The sequence below is a fragment of the Hippocampus comes genome, unplaced genomic scaffold, assembly GCF_001891065.2.
Source record: "Hippocampus comes isolate QL1 unplaced genomic scaffold, H_comes_QL1_v1.1 scaffold146, whole genome shotgun sequence".
NCBI lineage: Eukaryota > Metazoa > Chordata > Actinopteri > Syngnathiformes > Syngnathidae > Hippocampus > Hippocampus comes.
In genome coordinates, this window is record NW_017806156.1 from 34,248 (window position 1) to 60,338 (window position 26,091).

At 41.7% G+C, this 26,091-nt stretch overlaps 1 protein-coding gene across 1 annotated transcript in view; it reads left to right on the plus strand.

Moving 5' to 3' along the window:
- The first annotated feature begins 3,738 nt into the window (after positions 1 to 3,738).
- The window catches only part of rspo3 (R-spondin 3), a 23,898-nt gene continuing 1,545 nt past the window's right edge, over positions 3,739 to 26,091 (plus strand). Inside the window, exons 1-5 of the mRNA XM_019895089.1 lie at positions 3,739 to 4,483; positions 12,775 to 12,969; positions 13,967 to 14,110; positions 14,272 to 14,424; positions 16,052 to 16,237. Coding sequence (XP_019750648.1) covers positions 4,384 to 4,483; positions 12,775 to 12,969; positions 13,967 to 14,110; positions 14,272 to 14,424; positions 16,052 to 16,237 — 778 coding nt within the window. The 5' untranslated portion in view covers positions 3,739 to 4,383. The remainder of the gene's footprint in view (positions 4,484 to 12,774; positions 12,970 to 13,966; positions 14,111 to 14,271; positions 14,425 to 16,051; positions 16,238 to 26,091) is intronic.

Below are 26,091 nucleotides of genomic sequence, written 5' to 3' on the forward strand. Positions count from 1 at the left end.
ATCTTCAGTCACAAAAGGTTGGGCACCACTGTTCTACAGAATGCACTGCACGAAAAAAAAAACACCATTTAATCATGAAGGCTCATCGTGTACTGTAATTCTAACAAACTTAGTCATTTTGATAGTAGGCTAATGTAGCTCATGTAGATATCGATTCATGTTACAGCTCCAAAAAAAAAGGAGAGCTGTGGTGTTGGTTTTTTAAAACGTACACTTTATTTATGCTTTTAACAGTCTCGACAAACACAGAAGACGTGTCTGTTTTGCATCCGATTCCGTGCCTTCTCTCCTCTCGCTCGACTCGAGAGGCGTTCAAAGACAGCCTCCGAAAAACGGAAATTAATGATCACTTCAATGACACCAAGAAAAGCGAAAATAATACACCAAAATAGAAAATCAAGCGAGGAAATCACAAAATAAATGCTATGGGGGCGTTTGTGAACACACAACAAAGGAATAAATAACATTTCTGAGACAGTCCAGTCTCCTACATACATACATACATACAGCATGTGTTTCCTTCATTGCAAGGTTTATAGAAGGCTTTTATTTTTTTGCGGCTCCAGACAAACAGGGTGTTCCAAAAGTCTTGGGCACATTTGAAGTCCCCATATCTCCTTAATTATGAATGGTAGTGAGATAAAAGTCGTGCCATTTTAAAGCTAATTACATTACCGGTAAGTTTTTCACAAGGCTATTGATTTTTTTATTTCTTTTCAGACCCATTAATGGCGTTCACTCAATCAGAAAAGGTGTTTTGTGTGCTTGAATTTGAAAAAACTGAATCATGGACTGTTGTTCAACGTGCATTTCGCAGAAAATTCGGAAAGGAGCCACCAGAGAGGAAGTCCATAGTGAAACGGCATGGTAAATTCATAACGGATGGGTGCTTATGCTTTAAGCACGAATAACAGAAGCTGTTGCAACCATTATTGACAATGCAATGCTGGGACGCGTTTGGCAAGAATTTGACTATCGGCTTGATGTGTGTCGTGTGACCAATGGTGCTCACGTTGAACATCTTTGAACATTCCATGTAAAAATTGAGATTACAAGCATTCTGAATTTACCAGATGCGTTTTTATATCCTTATTAGTTTCCGAGATATTCAATGTCAAAATGTGCGCAAGACTTTTGGAACACCCTGTATTTGTTTTTTGTGTTTTTTTTTTTGTCCTATATTACATTTTGGGTTGCCGACCCCTGTGTTAGATCAAATTTATTTTTCTAAATGAGTCTAGCAGAGCAACTCTGGTGTTCAATGTCCAAATCAGACTATAAAAGAAACTTGCCACAGGTGTGTATGTTATTTCCTAACACTCATCATCCATGATGGAGGATCAAATGTGGAGTTCGAGAAAGCAGGCTCACAGGAGGTGAAAGGGTTTGAAACAATGAATCAGACTCAGCTAAGCTTGACTGTACTGTTTCTGGCTTTGAGCGGGGCAAACATGGAAGTAGTGCCATAAAGAGAAAGACCACTGTGTTTGCATTGATTTCCTCGGCCCAAAGATGATGGAAAACCAGAAGCCACAGAGAAGAGTAGTATTGGACTCTTGTATACTTTTCTGCATACACATCCACCCTCGAAAGACAAATGAGGATTCAGGGCCTCTTCTGACTGCTCTGCTCAGATTTCATTAAACAAGGAGGCATGTCAACGTCTCAGCATTTAAGCATATCTAAATGTGATTGTTGACTGAAGGTCTGGTGGCAGTAATGACTGCATTGTATGACGACTGTATTTATAGATGCACTGTCATTATTCAAGGGGAAAGAATGCTGATTTTTTTTTTTTTTGGTTTCTTTTTTTTTGGTTGTTTTTTGTTTTTTTTCTTCTCTTGCTTCTACATTTCAATAACACAGAGTTGTAACTCTACAAGGGGAGGTCAAGTGCGAGTACAAGTTGTCCATAATGTTGTGATGCTCGCTGGCTCTTGTGTGCTTCCATGGAGCTGACTCCCTCTAGAGGAGATGTGTTCCATGTCACTCTTGCTTTGTAAGTTATGACACTGTTGAAAACCTCCCATCCACTCCTTTAACTCAAGAAATTGTATTACTGTCGTATCTAAGGTTGTTACAACGGATTGCTGATGTGCTTTCTGACTTACTGTATGTTTACTTTCATGAAAGTGTATTTAAATAGTACCAAATAATAAATATTTATTTAAAATATTTATTTTTCAAGTTATATCAAGGGCCTGTGGGGCAAAACCCCTGAGACAGATATTTGTAAAATTCCAGTCAGAAAGGAGTAGCATGTAGCATTCAACACTGTCAATGAAAATGGGGCTTGCATCTTGGCCGTCTCTCCCAAAGTAAGGACCTAAATTGGGTCATGGATCAGATTTAAATGGGTTGGTGATTGGCAAAGTAAAATGAGTAAAAGTCTTTTGGGCTCATGTTCTATCTATGAATTCAAAATGTAGATGTTGATGATAACACAATACAAATGCAACATATTACATAGTACTGTATCCGTTTAGGTGCAGGACTATGTTTAATTTACTTTCTTGTGAGACTTGACTTTTACAGCTTGATAAAATGCATATAACTTTAAAGAATGTACCGTTAACAAAGAGTCCGATATTTAAACCCATTCTATGGAGTTAGTGCCCCACACTATATATATATATATATATATATATATATATATATATATATATATCAGTGGCGGATGCTGGTCTGTCAAGGATGGGAAACTCAATTTTGGCCGACATCATAAAATGTGTCTGTTTATTTATACGTGAATTCTACTCTACGTTCCTCTTCAAGAAAATGATCTGTGACCCTGTCATACCAACAAGACCTATAAACGCCCACTGTCCATAGACTCCCAGACGCTGAGCGTCCGATGGGCGGGACAAAACCAGCATTTATCCAATGACTCGTCTCGTTTCAATGCATTGGGACAACCTACACTGAACTCTCTCGACCAGGGGTGTCCAAAGTCGGTCCTCAAGGGCCGCTGTCCTGCCTGTTTTCCAGCTCTCCCAAGAGCAACACACCTGATTCAAATCATCAGGAATGTTCTAATGCTGCTTCAGAGCTGGCTGATAAGTTGATCATCTGAATCAGGTGTGTTGCAGCCGGGAGAGCTGAAAAACAGACAGGACAGTGCCCCTCCAGGCCCGGAGCTGGACATGCCTGCTCAAGACGCTCAGCGTCCACACAGTTTAAAGCACAGTGAAGTTGTGGGAATGAATAAGAAGAGAGTCGCGTTGTAACCAGTAATAAGAAGCTGATTCGGAACAAAAGTTGAGCGCGTTGAAGCACATATTTAGTCAATGACATGTCCACGCAATTGTACGTACACACATATATTTGATCACTTACTTTTTGACATTTTAGGGGAAGCTGAGCTCCTCTTGCCGTCTTAGAGCATTCGCCTCTGATATATATATATATATATATATATATAGATATATATATATATATATATAATTTTTTTCATAAAAGAATCATGAGGATTTTTTTTACTTTCACTTTCTGTTGATGCCAACACTTTATAGCAAGGCAAGGGTGCACGGTGGCAGGCAGGAGGCCGAGAGAGACTGCAAACTCTCTCCCTCTTTCTTGACGCGGGGGCTTGCCCTCTAAATAAACTTTCGAGCTCGTGGGCGGGGGGAGTTGGGGAGATAGAGAGCGAGCGAGCGAGCGAGCGAGTGAGCGAGAGAGAGAGAGAGAGAGAGAGAGAGAGAGAGAGAGAGAGAGAGAGAGAGAGAGAGAGAGAGAGACAACACGAGGGGAGGGAATGACTGCTGCACGCAAGGCGAAAAAGCGCTCGAGATGTACTTTTTAGAGGCGTCTACCACAAAGGGGACGTGCGAGTTTGATCTCGCAATTTACTTTAGTATTGTGTGCTAATGAGTGGTTGGTCTTGTTTGTGAGGGTGTATTTTGTAACTTTTGATGCTGAATGAAGGGGAGCCCATCAGCGCGCCACCAGCACCAGGACGCACGGCGCGCCTCCACCTGGACGCAGCGGAGGAGCGAGAGGAGGCCACTTGGAGTTTTCCCCATGGATATCATAATTTAAACGTTCACTGAGTCATTTCAATAGTGCCCTCGTTTTATCCAGATGATATTCTTGCTTTTTGTTTGGGAAGAATACCCTCGGATGCCTGACTTGTTGTCTTTCTGGCTTTCTTTGCACATATGAAGCTCCCGTGCAGGATGTTACAGTCCAAGCGGCCCAGGCATCATTGGGCCACTGTGCACTTTCATCACCAAATATCACCACATTACTGGGGGCCGCGTTCTGTCTAAACAGAAGTCATCCACCATCCACTTTCTGCCACTATCGAAAAGGGATTCTTTGAGCCACCTCGTATTTTCGGTGAACATTGACATTGGCTTTTACCGGTCACATCTTTGGGCTACTATGCAATTAAAACTGATCTCCTTTGTTTTGATCATCTTGCACTGCATGGATTACACTGGATGCCAGCAGCACAACACCTCCAGGCACTGGCAACATAAACGTGAGTAAGAAACCTGAAAACACTTACTTTATGATACTGCCTTACGGTTTCATTGCAATCCCTGCACACAACGGATACAACCATAAATATGATAATATTGACAAATAAAAATTATCCTTATTAGTATGATTATTATATAAACAAATTCAGAAATGTTTCATCGCTGATAGTTTCTAAAAATGCAGTTAGCCAAAATGACATGTTCAGCACCCTCGTGGTCTAGCTCCACTCAGCACACTGTGACAGGAGTAGTCAGTCCCCTTGTGCCCCTAAATATTTAGGTTTAGGCTACCCTAATTTACCTCACTCATTGTGCATTTGTAGGTACTCAAAACAACAGTTTGCAACAAAGTGAGTACACGTTTTAACGTTTAGGTTAATCCGCATAGGGACCACTGTTTCTGTTGGTCAAAAGTGTCCGTCTAACTGGACTGGCTTAAGTGGATGACTTAATTGGCAGTGGTTTAACTGTTTGCTGTGCTCTCCTCCGCTGTGCTGTACCGTGTATGGTGCTGAGTGAACTGGTTTCAGTCGCCCCCTAGTGGCTACAATGAACCAGACCACGCGAAATCCTGACAAGTACATGTACTTTCAATGAAATGACAGGTGTTATAAAGAAAAGTATGTGCTCATTTTGTTGTCTCATATGCAGCACGTTTGTTAAAATACAAGTTACTTTTAACATCTGATCAAAACACAACGGAGGTTGGCCTTTGAATGCTGAGAACATATTCTAAAAGAAAATACCCTAATGAAAAAAAAATGCCAGTGTTTACTTTGTTAAAGCCGGGGAATAACTCTTATGGGATGGAATGTCCCATCTCCCAGGGATCCAACAATATGCCTCATCGCTTTCGCCCCCTAGTATCAGGCTGTGAAACAACAATTAATAGTGTATTTTTTCAATTTTTCCTACACCCACTTTATCGCTGAGGGTCTCCAGATATGTTATTTGACCAAAGCTGTTAGGGACAAGCTGATAAGTGTAATATTCCACGTTTTCCCTGCCAACGTGGCAGAAAAATGTGTCTGATCTACAGCAAAATAATAGAGCTTTTCCCACATATGTCTCGTTTTCTTTACCTCTCATGATCGACCCCTGATCGGTTTTATCCATCATGAGGACTTTTTGCGACCACCAAATTTGCGAGATAAATGCCTCCAGAGATGACAGTGCACTGTATTAAATTGAGTTTTGAGGGAGTTCTGGGGTTACATTCAGCATTTGGTAGCTTCGCTCATTGTCAAAGCCGAGCCTGGCTTTCCAAAAGTATGAATCCGAAGCCAGGATATTACTTCAGATATCACCCCTGGAAAACAAAACGAAAAAAAAAAAAAAAAACAGAAAACATTTCAAAAATATCAACTAGTGTTCGTGGAGTCTTGTCTAAATAGATGTTGTAATGTGCCTGTGCTTTAAAACTTTATTGTAGTGACTATTTCATAATGTGAACTTTTTTAGAACTGCCGACATGCCTGATTGGAAAGGAATTCTCCCAGGCAGTCAACAAAAAAACACGCTGATAATAATGAAGAAGTTACTAATTAAATAATAAATGACAATGAAACTCAAGAAGTATACCTAATTCACAATATTATGAAAATTTGCGATAGACACCACTTTGACCATTGTTGAGTTATCAAGTATTGCTAATAGCACACACAATTGGAACACAATCTAAATAATACTTCTACTGTGGGGTTGCCAACTGGAATACAATCAGAAATTTGAAGGTAACTTAAGATAATCTTTATTAGTCCCACACATTGGAAATGTGCCTTGTTTCAGCAGTAATAGTGGATACAGGAAAAAAAAATAGCATGCAAGAAACTTTCTTCAGACAATTACCGGTAGTCTCAATTTCTGAGATGACTTTATATATTGCCTTTCAGTTGTCCCAAGGATGAGTGATGAAGTGCAATAAATGTTCTAATCCATACACATTAATTGACTTTGCTTGTTGTTAAACTTATGTACTTGTTTTTTTTGCATTATACGCTATATAAAGGATAGTCCATTGCATGTGGGATTATCAGAGGGTCTTTACACATAACACTTCTAAAGTCGATATTCTTTACTGTGAGCAGGGGGATCATTTAGAGAGACGACAAGTAAACTGTCCAAAGTTACCATGCAGTATCATATAACGCATGGCCAAGGCTTTCTTTCGGTGCATTCTAAGGGAAAGGGAGGTTGGTGCTGAAAATTTCACCGACTCCACCAGATTTTCCTCTTGATTTAAACTTGATTAATTATTAATATGTAAAGAGCACAATTTGAATAAATGTCACCTTTATATCAACTAACACACCAATGGCATCTTTTTGTTCACCTGTGTTCTTGTGAGCTGTTTTATAAGTGTGTGAACATCTTAGTATGTTATACATAATATTACTGTCCATATGAGTTTGTCAGTGTGAGGTGAGCACAAAGACAAATCCCTCCATTTTAAGGGTCGCCGCACACTGAGCGATGCGGCGCAACTCCTTGAACACTCACCCAGTGTGTGGGGTTCTGCCACAAGATTTCACATGTGGCTGAGTCTTGGCCACTGGTTGTGTGGTGGTGCAAAAGTTTCATCGCACTTGCACAATGTCACAACGTTGCAAATTATAACTAATGAAAATGAACAGCAGTTTTAACACAGGTGAAAAATCAATTTCCGGGTTTTGCGCGAGGGAGACTGAGCCGCCAGTCTCGTGTTGCCAAGTGATAGCAATACATGATCTGCAGTACATATATATTGTGTTTTATGACATTCATTTTATATGTACCTGTGTGGTTGAAATAAAGCTTGTAGCAAAAATGTACATGAACGCCGTACGTACCGCGTCATTACATTCAAGTGAATGGGAGTGAGCCCCACCTTTCAAAAGATTTCTATATTTTGTCTTCAATTTATTCTTCAGCCAATCAAACTTTGTCACAAGTTCCATACACAAAATTGCAACTCAAAGTACTGTGCAATTAACATATCCAAAATACAACATAAGATGACCGTCCCCCTCTTCTGAACATACATAGATAGATATGTCCATAAGCATGCCTGTGCTCACACACACACACGCACGCACGCACGCACGCGCGCACACGCACTGATAAACTGTATTAAAAAGACATAGCAAGTCACAGAGAAACCTTGAAGAAAAGAGCACCCAAGGGGAGCTCATCCATGCTGACAAGACATTTAAAAACTAATGAAAGCACCTTAAAATTAATCCTAAAACGCACACAGAGCCAACGCAGCAATTTTAAAACTGGTGTAATGTGTTCCCACCCTCTGGTCCTTGTCAGGACTCGTGCGGCTGAGTTCTCGAGGACAGTCTTTTTAGGAAGACCAGAGAATTACGATCATCTCAGTGACAGGATGTGTAAACTTAAAAGAGAATGGGGGGTGGGGAGGGGACTCTGGCTATATTTGTCACGAACGTGGTGGAGGACCCCAAAAAGCAGGCAGAAGGGAGGGAGGAGCAGGATGAACTTGACAAACTGTTTGAACAAAACATTGAGAAAAATAAATCCAGAACATAGTCCTGAAAACAACAAGACTCCAAAAATAAAAACCCATGGCAGGCATAAAAACAAGGTGAAAGCGAACAAAAATCCATGGCAGCAAGGCACAAACATGAACCAACAGAAGCTGTGACAGCAACAATGACCTGACACTGAGCGGTCGGGCCGGGAGTCCTTTTAACAGAAAACCTGCTAATGACATGATGACCAACAGGTGTGCTGCTGTAGGAGGAGCACTACAGAGCCACCTGTTGGTCCCAAACAGATCAACCATGACAATATTCTTGACATGATAACACTAACTAACACTTTTAGTTACATTTTTGACATGAGGAATCAAACTAGGCTCAGAGTAAAAAATTACGCCCAAGTTCTTCACACATTGTGAGGACACTGTAGTTTGGGTAAAAGTTTCTCTCTCTGATCTTCAGGGCCAATAACTAAAACCTCAGTTTTGTCCGAATTGAAATTCCCTGCCATTCATGACTTGATATCCAAAATACAATTCAAAAGGGTATCAATAGGCCCTGTGTTGTCAGGAGACAGGGCAATACCAAGCTGTGCGTCGTCAGCGTAGCTGTGAAAGCTGATGCTGTGTCTCCTGATGACGCCCCCATGGGGAAGCATGTAAAGATTAAAAACTATTGGGCCTGAAATAGAACCTCAGGGAACCCCACATTTAATTTCATGGACTCTGGAGGAGCAAGTATCCATTCTTACAAAGAAACATGTGTCTGTCACACAGGAATAAAACCAGTTCAAACTAGTATCAAAGATGCCCACTGGGTTTTTAAGTCTGTTTAATAAAATGTGGTGATCTACTGTATCAAAAGCAGCGCTTCAATCCAGTAGCACCAAAACTGTGAGTTTTTATCACGTCTGCATAGCACCTGGTATCATTTAAAATCCTTGAAAAAGCTGTCTCTGTACTATGGTTCATCCTAAAACCAGATTGATATTTCTCTCAAAGATTCTTTTTATTTTTAAAAATGATTTTATTGGCGAAAAAACTATTTCTCTAAAATCTTACTTTAAAACAATAAATTGGATAGTAAGTCTGTAATAATTCAAAACGCTGGGGTCCAAACTGCTCTTTTTCAGAAGGGGCTTCAGCCCCACCATTTTAAAGTCACCAGGGAATACACCCGTCTGAAGAGAGAAATTGACTATATGCTAAATACGTTTCTCAAAGAATCCATAAAATGTATTTATAAGTGATGGGGGAATTGGATCTAAAAGGCAAGGTGTTGAATTTACCCATCCATCCATCCATTTTCCGCCGCTTATCCGGGGTCAGGTCGCGGGGGCAGCAGCTTTAGTAGGGAAACCCAGACTTTCCTCTCCCCAGCCACTTCTTCCAGCTCTTCCCGGCGGATTCCGAGGTGTTCCCAGGCCAGCTGGGTGACATAGTGTCTCCAGCGTGTCCTGGGTCGTCCCCGGGGTCTCCTGCCAGTGGGACATGCCCGGAACACCTGACCAGGGAGGCGCGCAGGAGGCACACTAATCAGACATCTGATTAGGATGCCTCCTGGGTGTTGGATTTACCTGGGAGAAAACTCAACCAAGTGTCCTTGCGTCAACCAGCGCGTTTCCTCCGGTCAAAATGACTCTGCAGGTTTATTAAAACTTACACTTTGAAAAGCTCAAAAACAAGATAAGACTTGTGTCATCGATTTTACTTCTGAAGTAGTTTGCAAAGTCACAGTGTACAGCGACACTTAGCCTTCTAAGATTTTGAGTGGGAACAGTTGAGTTCAAGGGTGAATGATTTGGGAAAAGAGGATCAAAGGTTTTTGAAGCAGAACTGAAATATTAAAAAATAACCGAATGTTATGTGTTGGCAAGGACAGGATGTAACGGACATGAGTTGATAAGGAGACAGTCCAGGCTGTGTCGAAATTGTTTTTAACATTTAACTACAGGTCGTGTTTGTTTATGAATTGTCTGTTCACTTTTGTGTTAACAATCTTGCTCTTGGATTCTCATTGCATCCTCACTGTTTTGTCATAACATCTGCAACAGCTTGCCTGCGTCCACATGATACGAGTTCATCAATGCATAATCATAAACGACAACTTGTAAGTCATCCATGCCCGATTGTAAATTACATTTATTTGCTGGGTGTAGTACAATTCCCCACATGTACAGTAATTGCTGCTTGTACTTTGTAATATATGTGGTGAGCCATTTCAATTGGTGCCTTGTTAGTTATTTGGAAACTAATATAAGTTTGTAAGTCTTAAAAAAAAAGATCCAATTTACGATAGTGGATGAAGTATTTTAATGCTTAACTTTACTTGTATGATGGATATGGCACACATGGAATCATCGATTGTGATTGGCTCACACTCAGTGACTGCAAGTGTACACAAAGAGGACCATACATACAGCATCACTGTGTTCTTTCTGTGTATGCTTATAAGATTTGTGATAGTATAACCAAATTGGAGGTTTCATAGATAGTAATTCGGTAAACAGTTTAAGTGAACTATAATAAATAGGTTTAAATATAAAATATAGTAAATCACACAGGAAAATATAATACAAATGAAAATAAAGATTTTTTTTCAATAATAAAAAATCAAAAGTAAACACACCAACTGACAACAACTTTATGGAGCTCCAGCACTATTCATTAAAATTTGCCCCTTATTGTGTCTGCTAAATAGGGCAACCTTAAAACTGCAATGTGTAGATTCTGTCGTCCCCTAAGCAGGAATTCTGCATTACAACAGAGCCGTTGCTTTCATATGACATAGGCCAGTGGATTCCAACCACCGATCCACCGGTCCACAAGGAGAGACAGACCAAATATATATTTTTTTATTTATATTCCTTTGTGGAGCATGTCCATTAAATGCCAATCACCCATCCAACGACCTCCTGGATGTGCCTACTTCTGCTCAAAAATCATGATATTACAATGATAAGATGTGAGCATATTTACTTGATCAGACGCAGCAGAAATAGGCTTGAGAAGCCAATTAGAGTCAACATTTTCCTGCTCTACCTTCGTTTGCAAGGCGAAGAAAACAGAAAGTGATAGTAAGAAGTAAACAATGACCAAACATGCAGCTAAACGCACAGCTGTTGGGCAGCCATGCTTAAAGGCATTATTCACTGAAAATTCAGCTATTTTAACAAAAGAAGTCTGTCAAGATACCGGGCTCTCTAAATCCTGCACCGCGTGTGGTGTAACACAGTACAGAGGCGGGTTAGACCCAATGTTGATAATTTCAAAGATGAGCACAGGGCAGCAGATCTGCGAGAGGGAGGGCTGTGCCGCTGTGAAAGTGGCCACAGCTGACTTAAATCATGGCCGATCAAGCAGTAGTGCCGTCCAAGCGGGATGATTACAAAAATATAATTCCGCATTTTCCGGATTATAAATTGCTCCTGAGTGTAGGGCGCATTAGCCATAAAATGCATAATAAAGAAGGAAAAAAATCATATAGAAGTCACACTGGAGTATAAATCACATTTTGGGGGGAAATTTATTTGATAAAATCCAACACCAAGAACAGACATGTCATCTTGAAAGGAAAATAAAAATGAAAATATAGAACAACAGGCTGAATAAGTGTACGATATGCTAATGTTACATGATGGATAAACAACGAACTGAGAATGTGCCTGTGGTGTTCACATGACATATTAAGAGTTATTTAGACAACAATGGCACAAAGAATACGCTAACAAGTTTACCAAAGCATCAGTGTCACTCCAAATCACGAAATCAAATGAAATCTTCACCCTCTGTGTCACTTTTAAAGAACCCCGCGAACGCCGGTGGTAGAAGATGCGGCACTTCCTCTCCCACGTCGCTTACATCAGAATCATCGTCAGTTGTTTTTATCAGTTATCACCAATGTGTCGAGTATCAACACAGGCCGAGAGCCCCCTCTTGCGGTTTAATGTGAAAATAACTTATATAATGTGTGAATAATTTCAATGATATAATGTGTTAAACATTTCACACATAAGTCGCTCCAGAGTATAAATCACACCTTTGGCCAAACCAAGACCAAAAACTGTGATTTATCATCCGGATAATATGGTACAATGATTCAGAGAGTTTAATGTGTGCTGTTCCCAGATTTTTTAATGAAATACACCACTTCAGACCAGCTCTGAGACCCTGTGCCAGTGTGAGACATGGTCTGAGCAGGCATAACGTTTAAATCAACTTTCTGCCACTGAATTGTCTTTGCGCCAGGCGCATCTCCATGACTTTCCTTCTGCTGTGCCAGCCACCCCAGCTTGACGGAGACCCATCTGCCAAATCGGTAACCAGTTTCTGAAATGAAGACCAGTCATCATCATCGACAGCGTTGTCTCCGAGTGCACACTGCTGACTGCAGCTGTGTGGTCACACAAACAAATACGGAGAGTTCGGATTTATTTTTTTTTTAATCCCAAATTATTCTAATTATCTCTGCGAGGTACTTTTTAGAACTCTTATCTTTGATCCAATCAGAATTCAAAATTACAATTAAAAAGAAAACATTCGCATAATGGGGAAAAAAAATCACATTGTAAAATTGACAATGATAATTTCTTAGTAATCCCCACCAGGGAGGAAATTCTCACTGACATGCATTGGAGTAACTTCATCAAGAAAACTGACTGATTATGGGGGTGGTGGGTAAGCAGCAGTTGCTGCCCTTGCACTACTAACACAAAATGAGGCTGATATCACAAGAAAACTTGGCCTTTTTGTCTTTTCTACCAAGATGTGATAGTAATACATAATTGTGCCCCTGTATCTTCTCAACAGAGATCTCTGGTGTGAGTTCAGGGTGCCAGCAGGGTGGCTGTCTAACCTGCTCTGACTACAATGGCTGCCTTTCCTGCAAGCCACGCTTCTTTATGCATTTGGAGAGGAGTGGGATGAAGCAGATCGGGGTGTGCATGACTTCCTGTCCTTCAGGCTTTTACGGCACCCGCTCACGAGAAAGAAATACGTGCACAAGTAAGCAAGTGGGCGTTTCCCGTGCAAATGAACACAAACATGACAAATTGGTACGAATGGCCAGACTTGTGTGTGAATGGATGGATGGAATGGGAAATCGCAACATCATCTCTCACATCCAACAATACAAAGTATCCCTTCCTACCTTTTCTTCACTGCTAATCCTCGTTCGGTTTGTGTGTGAGCCGACCCCTAAATGTATTTTCCCATGCAGCATGTGGCATATGATTATCTGTAAGCATCCATCCATTCATCCATTTTCGACACCACTTCTCCTGAACAAGGTCGCGGGGAGCTGCCTATGCCAGGTGACTTTGGGCGGAAGGCAAGCTAACCCCTGAACTGGTCGCCAGTCAGTCGCAGGGCACATACAGAGACGGACAACCACCCACACCCACAATCACACTGTCACTGAGAGGGAATTGATGCCACGCTGCCCGCACACAAGTCGGGCGAGTGTACCACTACATCATCAGCGACAGTCTATAACAGTGGTAGGGAACTCCGGTTCCTCGAGAGCCATATCCTGCCTGTTTTAGATTTCTCTCGAGTTCAACACACCTGATTCAATTGATCAGCTCATCAGCAAGCTCTGTAGAGGCCGGAAATGATCATGAACAATTGAATCAGCTGAGTTGGAGTAGGGAGGGATCGAAAACAGACAGGATATGGCTCTCAAAGAACCAGAGTTCCCTACCCCTGCTCTATAAGTATCTGACTTGCTAAATGTCACATTTCTTTCTAGCAAAATGTAATTAAAAGAATGTATTAACAGTAAGGTACAATCTGTCTTCAGTACAATACAGTTTTCTCCTGACAGAAGAACATGTACACACACACACACACACACACACACACACACACACACACACACACACACACACACACACACACACATATGCACAGTGACACCCTGTATATTGAACAAAGCGGAAACACGCAATGTTTTGTACCATTTAAATAAAGACTGGTGGTGGGTCTGTGTTTCTCTGTCAAGAGTGCAGTCCTGAGTGCGACTCCTGCTTCAACAAGAAATTCTGCATGCGCTGTCGGATAGGTTTCTATCTTCACCGCGGCGATTGCCGGAATAACTGCCCCGAGGACATGGTCCGCAGCGATACACAGAGGGAGTGTGTTCCCAGTGAGTATTTAGCTTCATAATGGTCAGGATACCCGTGAGAAATTGAGCATTTCATTCGTGGCGTTGGATGACCAAAGTGCATCATATTAAGGTTGGGAATGATGTGGAGATGATTCATAAAAACTGTGGGTGATGTGTACATACAATTTGTATTTGTATAGTTGCAGAGTGTCCTGCAGAGTGTGAGTTATGTGTGAACAGCGAGACATGTACAAGGTGCCAGCCGGGCCTGTACCAGCTCAATGGAAGATGCCACCGCGTCTGTCCAGATGATTATGAACCCAATGACAAACTCATGGAGTGCGTACCACAAGGTTAGTCGTGTATACTATTTGATCTCGTAAGGATTTAATAGGAAAACAAATCTCTTCCGCAACTTGCCGGACACACATGGTAGTACAAAAAACACGGCACAGGAGTTTGTCAGAAAACACTATGTTGAATTCTTTTGGGACGCTTGTCCTGTTGAACAGGGGTCCCCAACCGCCGGTCCGCGGACCGGTACCGGTCCGCAGGGCATTTGGTACCAGGCCGCACAGAAAGAACTTGCCTTATTTCCGTTTTATTTATTTCGGAATACGAAAGATGTTTTATTTTGAAAAATTACCGGCTTCTCAAAGTACGTTCGAAACAACTGGATCAAAGTTATGGCTGAATACTCTGAGATCGCCACAATAGCACTGTTGCTATTTCCGACATCCTACCTGTGTGAGGTGGGGAGTTTCTGCAGCAACAGCGACTAAAACAAAATTACGAAGTAGACTGGACATAAACCACACACTTGAGGTGTCATTGTCTCCTATTACCCCGAGATGGGACTGTCTGACTGCAGAAAATCAAGCTCGGGGCTGTGGTGAGTCGTCATTTTCATGCACTTTGAATTTGCGTTGTATCGTATTTTGAAGGCATTAAACATTACCAGAGCGATAAGAGTGTTGCGACCAGATTAGACGCTACTTGTGTTTATTATTATATTTCGAAAACACCACAGTTTTCATGCAGCTCATACCATATTATTTTGTCGTATTAATCCGCCACACCTTAAATGCCTGTCCCTGAAAATATTGTCTGACTTAAACCGGTCCGTGGGGCAAAAAAGGTTGGGGACCCCTGCTGTTGAAGGTCTCGGCTGAGCCTGTGAGGCCCCTCCCAGCTGAGTCTGGCCAAGAGGCGCATGACATCCAAGCTGGACACATAACTTGATGTGCGTCTGGTACATGCAGCATGATCAGCTGACCTAAACTGTGTACATGCATTTTTGTTCCTTTTCCGCAATACAGTACTTTCTCAAACTTACAACGGCTACAATCTCTATTAACTTTCTATTTGCAAGGGCTAATACTTTATAGTACTATTTATATATATTGAAAACCCTCATATCCTGCAGTACATTTTTGGAGTTGAAAACTGACCACCCCCAACTAAGGTGGCCCAGGCAATTAAACAATTACTATCCATCCATCCATTTTCTGAACCGCTTTAACCTCACAAGGGTCGCGGGGCGTGCTGGACCCTATCTCAGCTGTCTTCGGGCAGTTGGCGGGGGACACCCTGAACTGGTTGCCAGCCAATCGCAGGGCACACACAGACGAACAGCCATCCGACAATTTAGAGTGTTCAATCAACCTGTCATGCATGTTTTTGGAATGTGGGAGGAAACCGGAGAACCCGAAGAAGACCCACGCTGGCACGGGGAGAACATGCAAACCCCACACAGGAAGGCCGGAGCTGGAATCGAACCCGGTACCTCTGCACTGTGAGGTTGATGCGCCCGGTGGGCCGCCCTGTATAAAATGTGACTGAGAAAATGGTTCAAACAAATGCGGTGCTGATCTACATCTTCACACCAACCACCAACAATGGCAGTACTTGAACACATCCTAAACACAACAAACATGCCTGTGTCACACACCCTCATCTTCATTTTCATTTTCCCTTCAGTGCACTGCCAAGTGGGTGAGTGGAGCGAGTGGACTCCCTGCTCTCGCTCGGGGAGAACCTGTGGCTTCAAACGGGGGCAGGAGACCCGCACACGGCAGGTCCTGCAGTACCCATCACCTTTTGGCGGACCATGTCCTGAGATCTCTGAGATCAAAGACTGTGTGATCATCAGGAGAACATGTCCAGGTCAGTGGAACAGTGACATAGACGAAAACAAGTGGAGATTAGCCTGGAATAGCAAGAGTGTCCAATTAGGCGACTTGACCTCGATATACAGTCGTATTAATATCCCCAAAACAACATTGACCCAGTACAATTCTTGATGTTAACCTGTCGCTCATTTAGCTGTTACTGTGACGTATGGACATGATTGTGAATTCCAGACCTCTCTGCTTTTACAATCGCAGCGAGTCCTCCTTCCGCTTAGGACTATGACTGTTTACTCAGAGGATTGTCTTTGTGGTTAGAGCGAGGACAGTTTGGGTTGGAGATAGTGGGGGCTGGGGGGGAGAATGATGTCGCAATGGGGATATTGTGCGATTCCCACGAGATCTTTTGGATTTGAAAACAGTAGGACTGCAAACTACCAACTGAGTAAACATGATCATTTCCATAGAAGAGAGTGAACATTGCCCTCAGACAGACTCTCTCTCTCTCTCTCTCTCTCTCTCTCTCTCTCTCTGTGTTATATATATATAAATCCCTCGGTTTGTTTTCTGTGACAACCATGTGTGTCGTTGCTGAGGTGCTTGGTGACTACAGCTGGTTGTTTTGTAGCTGGGCTATGTAGTGTTAAAGGACAGATCTCAGACAAGTTCAGATCCAGCCCCCTGGGGCCTAGCATTTGCAGAACAAACACGTATGTATGTGTGCGTGCACGTGTGTGTGTGTGTGTGTATGTGTGTGTGTGTGTGTGTGTGTGTGTGTGTGTGTGGTGGTAAAAATAGTCTTGTTCAAGAATTAGGGAACTAAAAAACAGAATCAACTTAAACTTGTGTGTGTGTGTGTGTGTGTGTGTGTGTGTGTGTGTGTGTGTGTGTGTGTGTGTGTGTGTGTGTGTGTGTGTGTGGTGCACCAGAAAGGCAGTTCACTCTAGAGCAGAAACAGCCAGACCAACATCAACATCCTTCCCGAGGGAGGCACGCGGTGACCAGCGGATCAGTATTGGTTTATCCCCACAGCTGCCAACACAGGCACATTCAAACTAGCACACAATTTACGTACTGTTGAAACACATGTGACAGCATCTTTCTTGCACGCTGCAACTTTTGAGCTGCGTGAACCTATCTACTGCCGTGATACTCAAGCACAGACACAGCTGTTGCTCATGGTGATCATTTGGGAAGAGTCAAATGGGTTGGCGTGATTTGTATTGCAGCGAGTGAAATGTGCACTCTGTCCCCCTGTCTCTCACTCTCACCCTTTCCTGCCATCCTCACTCCTTACACACACTCCCTGCCAAAGATAGCATAATAGTTCCTACTGTAAGATCCCTGCTAATGCTCTACGTCGGTTGAGTTGAAAAGTGGCTTAATTGTGGCTTGTGATGAATCAGAATGTAGGTTGAGGCCATGTCAACATGAACAGTTATTTTAATCATTTATTTGTTTATCTATTTAACTCACTAATGTTATACTTTTTTCCCCTTCAGTTCTACATTTAGGACTTTTTTCCCATTCCCACAAGCAAGCCTCATTTCAGTGACTCAAAACAGTTGAAAATTCCAACCAGATTTCATGCCATTCTGTTTCCTTATGTTTTAAAAATTAAGTGGAGTTCTGGCGGTGCGAGGTCGGACAGTTGGTTTTCATTTCAATGCAGATCCAGTGGCTCTGAAGGCGGTAACCCATAACAAGATTGCGTTTCTAGCTGGTACGGGATCATGCCTACCAAGATTGAAGTGCAAATGGAACACTCGTTGTGTTGCAGTTACAGATTCGTTTGTTTTGATAAATGTTGCCACAATGAAAGTGCGATGTCACCAGTCCAATTCATGGCAGCAACTGAAAAAGAAACAAAAAACAACGGCATTCTAAAGAAACAAAGCAAAATGGCATTATATGAAAAGAAATGGCATTATATGTACTTTTCAAAAATAAAATCACTTTTTTGTTTCTTTACTTTAGTTGCCTTTTATTTAACCTACAAATGTGTCAGATCATTTCGCCTGGCCTTGTATATTACATGCCGTTTCTTGTACCACAAATATTGAATGACATCATGACCAGCCTCAGTCAAACTGTTACGTCACCTGGTCTCCGTTATTATACAGCCGGTACCAGAGAATGGGTGAGTGAATAGCTCTCGGAAGCATGTCAAAATGATGCATGTACTGTAAATGTATGATAACGCTAACTGTAATGGTTAGACCAGTGGTTCTTAACCTTGTTAGAGGTACCGAACCCAACCAGTTCATATGCACATTCACCGAACCCTTCATGACTGAAAAATAAAAATATGACTTTTTACAAATTCAAAAAATAAAAAAATGCATTTATTAAAAATAGAAAAAAGTAAACACAATTAGTATAAGTATAAAGTATACGTTTTTAAATTGTGCACAAAATGAACCAGCCAGTGATGGCCAAGCGAACTAATTCACACGTTGAGTCGGTGTGTCTTATTATCTAGGGCAGAGGCTGTCGAACCCCTGAGACTGATTCACCGAACCCCTAGGGTTCGATCGAACCCAGATTAAGAACCAGTGGGTTAGACAAAGGCCGTCGATAAACGACAGCTCACAAAGGTTTGTTTTTAAGAAAGAAATGTTGAGAATAAACATACCAATTATCCCATTGTGGACTGTATCCCGGAATCTGTGGCTTTGTGTTTTTCCTGGTGCTTCCTCTAACGACATGAGGGCAGACGTTGTCACACAATCAGTTCGAGCAGATCAATGAAGAGGTTTCGAACATCGTTCAGAGCAGGATGTGCAACCAAAACTCAGAAGGTGCCAACAAAATTTCAAAACTTGCATCCAAAATTTCTAAACTTGCAACTAAAACTTTACAACAAGCAAACAAAACTTTCATGAGAACTTTTTTTTTTTAAACACAAACCCAGAACTTTTTTCAAGTTCAGAAATAATGGTCCTGTTTGCATTTTTCTTTTCAAATCCATTATTTTTGTTCTCAAATCCTTTTTTGGTTTGATTCCATAAAAACAAACACATTTCTCTCCTTAATCTTGAGCCAATTCAATCTAGTTGTCGAAGTTACTTTATTTGTACTGTAGGTACAATTTTCAAGTGAAACACTTCTCTTAACCATCATTCCTAATACCTTCTTGATTTACCATTGTTGTTCCATTGCATGGCCAGAAATTATTTTCTTCTGACCTAAATGTTGGAACAAAAGAAAGATTTTTTGACATGATACAGCCTGTGTTTATCTGTGCTTTTTAGTGTGATTAACCAGTAGCCTTTGCTCTTAGGTGAATGGGAGCTAATTATCTGCTTTGCCACATCCTCTCCTCGCTGTTTATATTTTGCACATGCAAGGGAGGGGGGGGGGGGGTTCTGACCTTTGAGAGCCCCTGTAATCCTCCCGCAGCCCTTAAACACTGATACATCCTCTTCTTCTCTCCCACTTTCTCCCTTTGTTTTCTCCTCCCCCCTACATTACTTTACCACACAACTTTTTATTTCACTGTCCACACTCCTCCGTTGGCATAGGGGTTACTTTTCCCATTTATTTCCCCAATATTCACTTCCCAATCCCTCAATCTATGTCCATTATTTCAGATGATCTTTCTCTGTGAAATTTTTGTCATCTACGCCAGGGGTCCCCAACCGCCGGTCCGCGGACCGGTACCGGTCCGCCGGGCATTTGGTACCGGGCCGCACAGAAAGAACTTGCCTTAATTCCGTTTTATTTATTTCGGAATACGAACGATGTTTTATTTTGAAAACTTACCGGGTTCTCCGTTACATCCGTCTGTGTCCAGCTTGACACCCGTCAAGCCACGCTTCTCCGTAACGCGACCAATTAGGCTAAAAACAAACACCGGAGCTCGCAAAATGAGTAAAAAAACTGCTGGAGATCGCAAATGACGGCGGCCTTAAAAGTACGTTCGAGACAACTGGATTAAAGTTATGTCTGAATACTCTGAGATCGCCACAATAGCACTTTTGCTATTTCCGACATCCTACCTGTGTGAGGCGGGGGGGATTATGCAGCAACGGCGACGAAAACAAAATTACGAAGTAGACTGGACATAAACCACACACTTGCGGTGTCATTGTCTCTCCTATTACCCCGAGATGGGACCGTCTGGTTGCAGAAAATCAAGCTCGGTGCTGTGGTGAGTCGTCATTTTCATGCACTTTGAATTTGCGTTGTATCGTATTTTGAAGGCATTAAACATTGCCATAGCGATTGGAGTGTTGCGGCCAGATTAGACGCTCCTTGTGTTTATTATTATATTTCGAAAACACCACAGTTTTCATGCAGCTCATACCATATTATTTTGTTGCATTATTTCCGCCACACCTTAAATGCCGGTCCCTGAAAATATTGTCTGACATAAACCGGTCCGTGGGGCAAAAAAGGTTGGGGACCCCTGATCTACGGCATCCTTATTTTGGTTCTATATTAGAAAACAATATTATCAAGTAAAACAAAAGGCTATTTTGCTCAGTTCTCTTAAGAGTCATGTACCAGCTATGAATTAATGAACTGAACTAAAAAACTAAACAGAGCCATAGTTAAGTATGTGGCTGAGACATAGCTGTACATGGCGCAACGGATAGAGACCAGGAGAAACCAAGAATCAGAAAGAGAAATGCAAACGGCAACAAAAGAAAGAAGTTCTTATTGTAACTTCAGCCTTCGTCAATGGCTGAATAAAAAGTTGATCAATATTCAAATTCATGAAAAGTAAAACAAGTCAATTGAAAACTATATCCTGTTGAAGGATGAACAGGGCTGTGCTTCTCTCATTTCACGTGACAAAACTAAAACTGGAAGTGTGCGATTGAATTTGTTGCGGTTTCCCGAATGGCAGTTATCGCGTGACACAAAGAGGCATGTAAAATACAGTACAAGGAAACAGAGAGAAAGTTCCCTCTGCTTCGGTCTTGTCCGCAGCTGAAGCTTGTAAATGTTCACGCACACTTTCTCATTCGCCACCATCTCCCTCAAGTTAATGCAGGCTAATTTGTACTTCGATTGACCTGCTGTTCACCCCTCTGTATCTCTGTAGCTAGACAGTGTGCCTGCCCCCTTTGGCCTTTTAATTCCCTACACACACACACACACACACACACACGCACACGCACACTCCCACACTCACGCGCACGCACACACACACACACACACACACACACACACACACACACACACACACACACACACCTCTCCATAGCACACTTGTCCACTACGATAACTACAAGAGATTATACATGTGTACCTAATCAACAGTTTGGCGAGTGTGTAAGGCCACACCCATGCATCAACATGTGTGCTTCAGAAAGCTCTTTAAAACACCTAGGACAGATACCCGGTACACGCTCACACCAACATCCTTCATTGTGACATCCTGGCAGCCATTGCCACATGCATTCCACTCGTTAGGCAGCACATAGCCTTTAATCCAACCCACGTCTCCCGCCAAAAGCTCCCTGGACGTCAGAGCGCTTGCCACAGAGGATGTGTCACCAATAAACCACACTGTGCCTCTCTGAGAATGTGTGCATGAGTACCCACATACATACTCATAGGCCCCATGGGCTAACCGTCAAATACAGCCCTCCACTCCCTCCCCAACCCTAACTGAGATGCTCAACTCATTTTTCAACAGATCAGCGCTTACATTTATGCATTTGATGGTCAACTCATGCCAAGAATGTGAAGTGATATACAGCAAAATCAACAAACTGGGACTTGTTTAAATGTATTTATTTTCTAACTCTGATAGGGCCTTGAGTACCGTAGGCTTCAGCCGAGGAAACCCCATTGGTAAAGGCAGCCTTGCCCACCGAAGACCCCCTCTGATATATTATAACATTGCTATAGCATTCACAGTGAACATCGATGTAGAATTGGTATGCTGGGTTTTCTGAAACCAAATGGGCACTGGGCCTTCAACTAACGATAATTTGAGGAATTGGTTCATTTGTCGATTATTTCGTCGATGACTCAATTAATCAGATTTTTTAAAAACTTGTTGTAGTTTCCCTCTCGTTGTTTAAAAAACAAAAAACAGCCTTTATTCATGTTGATAGTGCAGATTTTATTTATTTATTTATTTTTATGATTTGATTACTGGTTTGGTCTGTAACGTCTCATAGAATAGGCCAAGTTGGAGACCACGCAGAAGTTTGTAAATGTAAAACTACACTATCATTTTTGTTTTTGTTTGTTTGTTTGTTTGGTTGTTCTTTTCCGTGGAAGATCAATGTCACCAGAAAGAGCTGGAATAAAAAGAACGATATGTTAAAAATGTATGAAACGATAACATTTTAAAGCTTCCAAAAAATGTTTGTCTTGTTTCTAATTCAAATCCTTGAATGGCCTGTGATCAGTTTTTCAGATAGAGAATGAAGCTGAGGTCTTGAGGCCTCACAGATTCCTTCAGTGTGGATCACCACAGGAAAATGTTTAATTTCAGAAGCTGAATAATCATAATTCATTCATGATATTAAATAATTAATTTGATGCATTTAAGTTGATAAACATGCCATCGCTTTATTTGTGATAGCTTGATATTAATATGCCAGCTAGCTTCCGACACATGATATTTGTTGATTGCAATGCGGATCCGTGTGAGGGAAGGCGGTATAGAAAATGGATAGCTGGATGTTTCCATACGAAATGCAGGAGAATGTATTCTACGTTGAAAGTGCATGGTGGCTTTTCCTTTGTATGATATTCCATGACGTACAGACTTTCCTAAATACTTAGAATTAAATGAATCGCTTTCGTGTCGCTAAAATGAATTCCATTTTATAGAACTACAGGCCTATTACTGTAAAATTGTAATGTCATCTTCACTCATAGACTTGGACGGCGTGACTACAAAAGTCTGACTTTGGGGAATGTGATGTCTGTTGAAAAAAAAACCCTCGATACGTGTCTCATTGCTCGCTCACTGCACACTTGTCAAAACACAGTTCACAAAACCCCATCAGAAACAGTTCCAACAAACTAAATGCATATTGGTTTTGATAAACACTCGACTAATCACCTCAACCCGGCATGGATTAAGTTTCTCCTCTGGCTCCACAAAAACATGGGGTCTACAGTATGACTAATCCACCCTACTTGTTGTAAATAGTTATGGTGTCAGGAGAGGAAAAACAATGCGAGCGAAGGGGACTTCCTGTGTTTATAGAGGGCCGGGGGCAGACCCTGAATGAGTCAGTGCACCGATTACACTGCTTCCATCCGTCCATCGAGTCATCCATCCAAGCCGTCATGTAGCTTCTTTTACTCAGATCTCAATACAGTCGAATAGAATACTTACTGTAATTATTACTATTTACCACTATTCACATCATGTAGATGTACAGTGCCACCCATATAAGATTTGTGCACGTACGCTAGCAGGCGTTCGGTAAACTTGCACAATATGTTTAACACCGATACAAGAGCTCAATAAAAACACTGTTCTGGTACACAGATATTGCAACATCACACCCAAACATGTTTGTTATCATAGTTTAAGACACACACACACACACCACCACCACTCATCACGATTACGGTCGCCGTCGAGTATTCTCGGGCCAAATTTTGGTCCCAGCACACACACACACACACACACACACACACACACACACACACACACACACACACACACACACACACACACACACACACACACACACACACACACACACAAACACAAACACATTGACTGACCAATATGTATGTTTGTGAAAAAATATGAAATTAAATTGTGACATGGGAGGTTTCGGTTCAACGCCAGCTATTTGAAACACTGTTCAGTATGAATCATTTAGCACTGCACTAGTTCTGCACGACTGAAAATCACAACCACATTCATAAACAGAATAGGAAATTATAAGAGAATTGTTTTCTTCCTAAAGGCTAACCTTTTGAATACAGCTCATGGGCATGTACTTAATAGCAGCCTTTTTATTACATGATGGTGTGAGCAGGTTGGTCATGTTGCAAAAGCTTAGTGTGAGCATGTGATGGGCCTTAAAAGGAGGGTCAAGAATGAGCCATTCGTGGTCCAGCAAGAAGACAGCTCTGATTAATGAGCAGGCAAAAAAGAAGGGGCTGTGCAAAGAGGGGGGGGGGCAAACACAACAGAGAGCAGGGAGACAGAGAGAAATCTCATTCTCTCTTTCCCTTTATCTCTTTCTCCCTCTCCCCTGTGTCTGTCTCTACTGCAGACTTCAGCAGTTTCACAATCCCCCAAAGCGGCCAGACAAGCGGCCCAACAGGCAGTACTGCTCAGTTCCACTCACACATGAACGGCAGCAGCACAACAACAGGAAAAGGGCCTCTGCATTTGCTCGCAGGTCCCGTCTCCAAGCTCCCTGAGACTGGATCTTGTTATTATCATTATTACTGTATACTGTAGCTCAAGCTTGAGATAAACTTTCAGCATACCAACACTCTTCGTTTTGTTTATGAAATGTTGCAAGAGCAGATACGGAGAGGGGTTTATTTAAAGGCTTTCTATTTTGGACAATGGCCTGCTCATCACTGCAGTGAGGGTAGGAACAGCTGATGTGGTTGGCAATTGAATTGCTGTTAAAGACTGACCCCTACTGGTCGTTAGTGACAATGACTTTAAATGATTTTGTTTGGTGCTTGTATACTCACCATTCACACAACACTGCGTGCACCTGCGCATTGCACGATACAATAAAATTGACAACATAAAGTTTGAATTTTGAAATCTAGTATGTGTCGGTATGTGGTTGAGATGGTAACCAAAACCAAATGTTTTGAATGCTCTTTCCGAGGTAATGGACACAATTAAAATACAGAGTAAGACTTCTGAGACTGTGATACTCATTATTGAGCATTACTGTCTGTACTGTCAATAATAAATATTGCACAGCTTTTACAGTGGAACTCATCGGGGTTGTGCAGGTGTACCTAACATGGTGGATAGGGAGTCGGTGTTAGCTGAAGGTGAGCCCTGGGAATCCAGACCAGGCAAGAGTTAAACAAGGTGATAACATTTGTATTGCTCTTAGTTCCAGTGAAAGCAAAGAACATTGTAGTACAGTCAATAGACTTCACTTACTGTAACGGAACTGATGGCCCTTTAGTGTCAACTAGTGTTCCAATAATAATAATAATAATAATAATAATAATAATAATAATAATGATAACATAGATGGCAATGGCGAGTGATGAAAAAAGCGGAAGGGGCGTGGCCTGGCCGGGGGCGTGGTTACTTATAAAAGTGGCACTAAACATGCTGAAGATAAAGTGTATTGAATTTACACACTATTTGAAAATTGAACAGAAAAAAATCCCAAGATCGCCACTATTCTTTCAAGTGAAAAGTTGTGCAATTTTGCTTATGCATTCCTGGTGAGCATATGTAACTCCAGATTTGCTGCTCAAAATCAAAACTAAAAAAAGTAAACACATTCCCTGCCATATTTAAGATTTGTTCATGACTTGTATTCACAAAGTATTGTGTAAATGTGATAAAAAGCTGTTGATTCTTACCTCATACAGTAACGTCTTTAGTTGTATCCGCTGACTAAGTTTGTTTGAAAAATGCCGATCCCAAAGAATAATTGCTCGGTCGAATGGCGATTTTGTCGGCATGTTTTTTTCACTTTTGTTGCATGATCTGTCAGTGCGACGCATCCACGGGAGCCAAAGTTAATTAAGTCACTCCAATACACACAATAATCTTTGCCTCCAACGTCTGGTTTCTTCAAAAATTGTCAGAGAGCTTCTGTAACTCCGTCGAATTTGGAACCATTTTTTAACCTTTACAGTGACTTTTCTGTCAAGCCAGTCCCATCGGAATTTATTCTTGACATTTGAGTCAATTTCTAGGATTGAAGACTCCTGATCTTTCGTCAAAAATTTCATAAT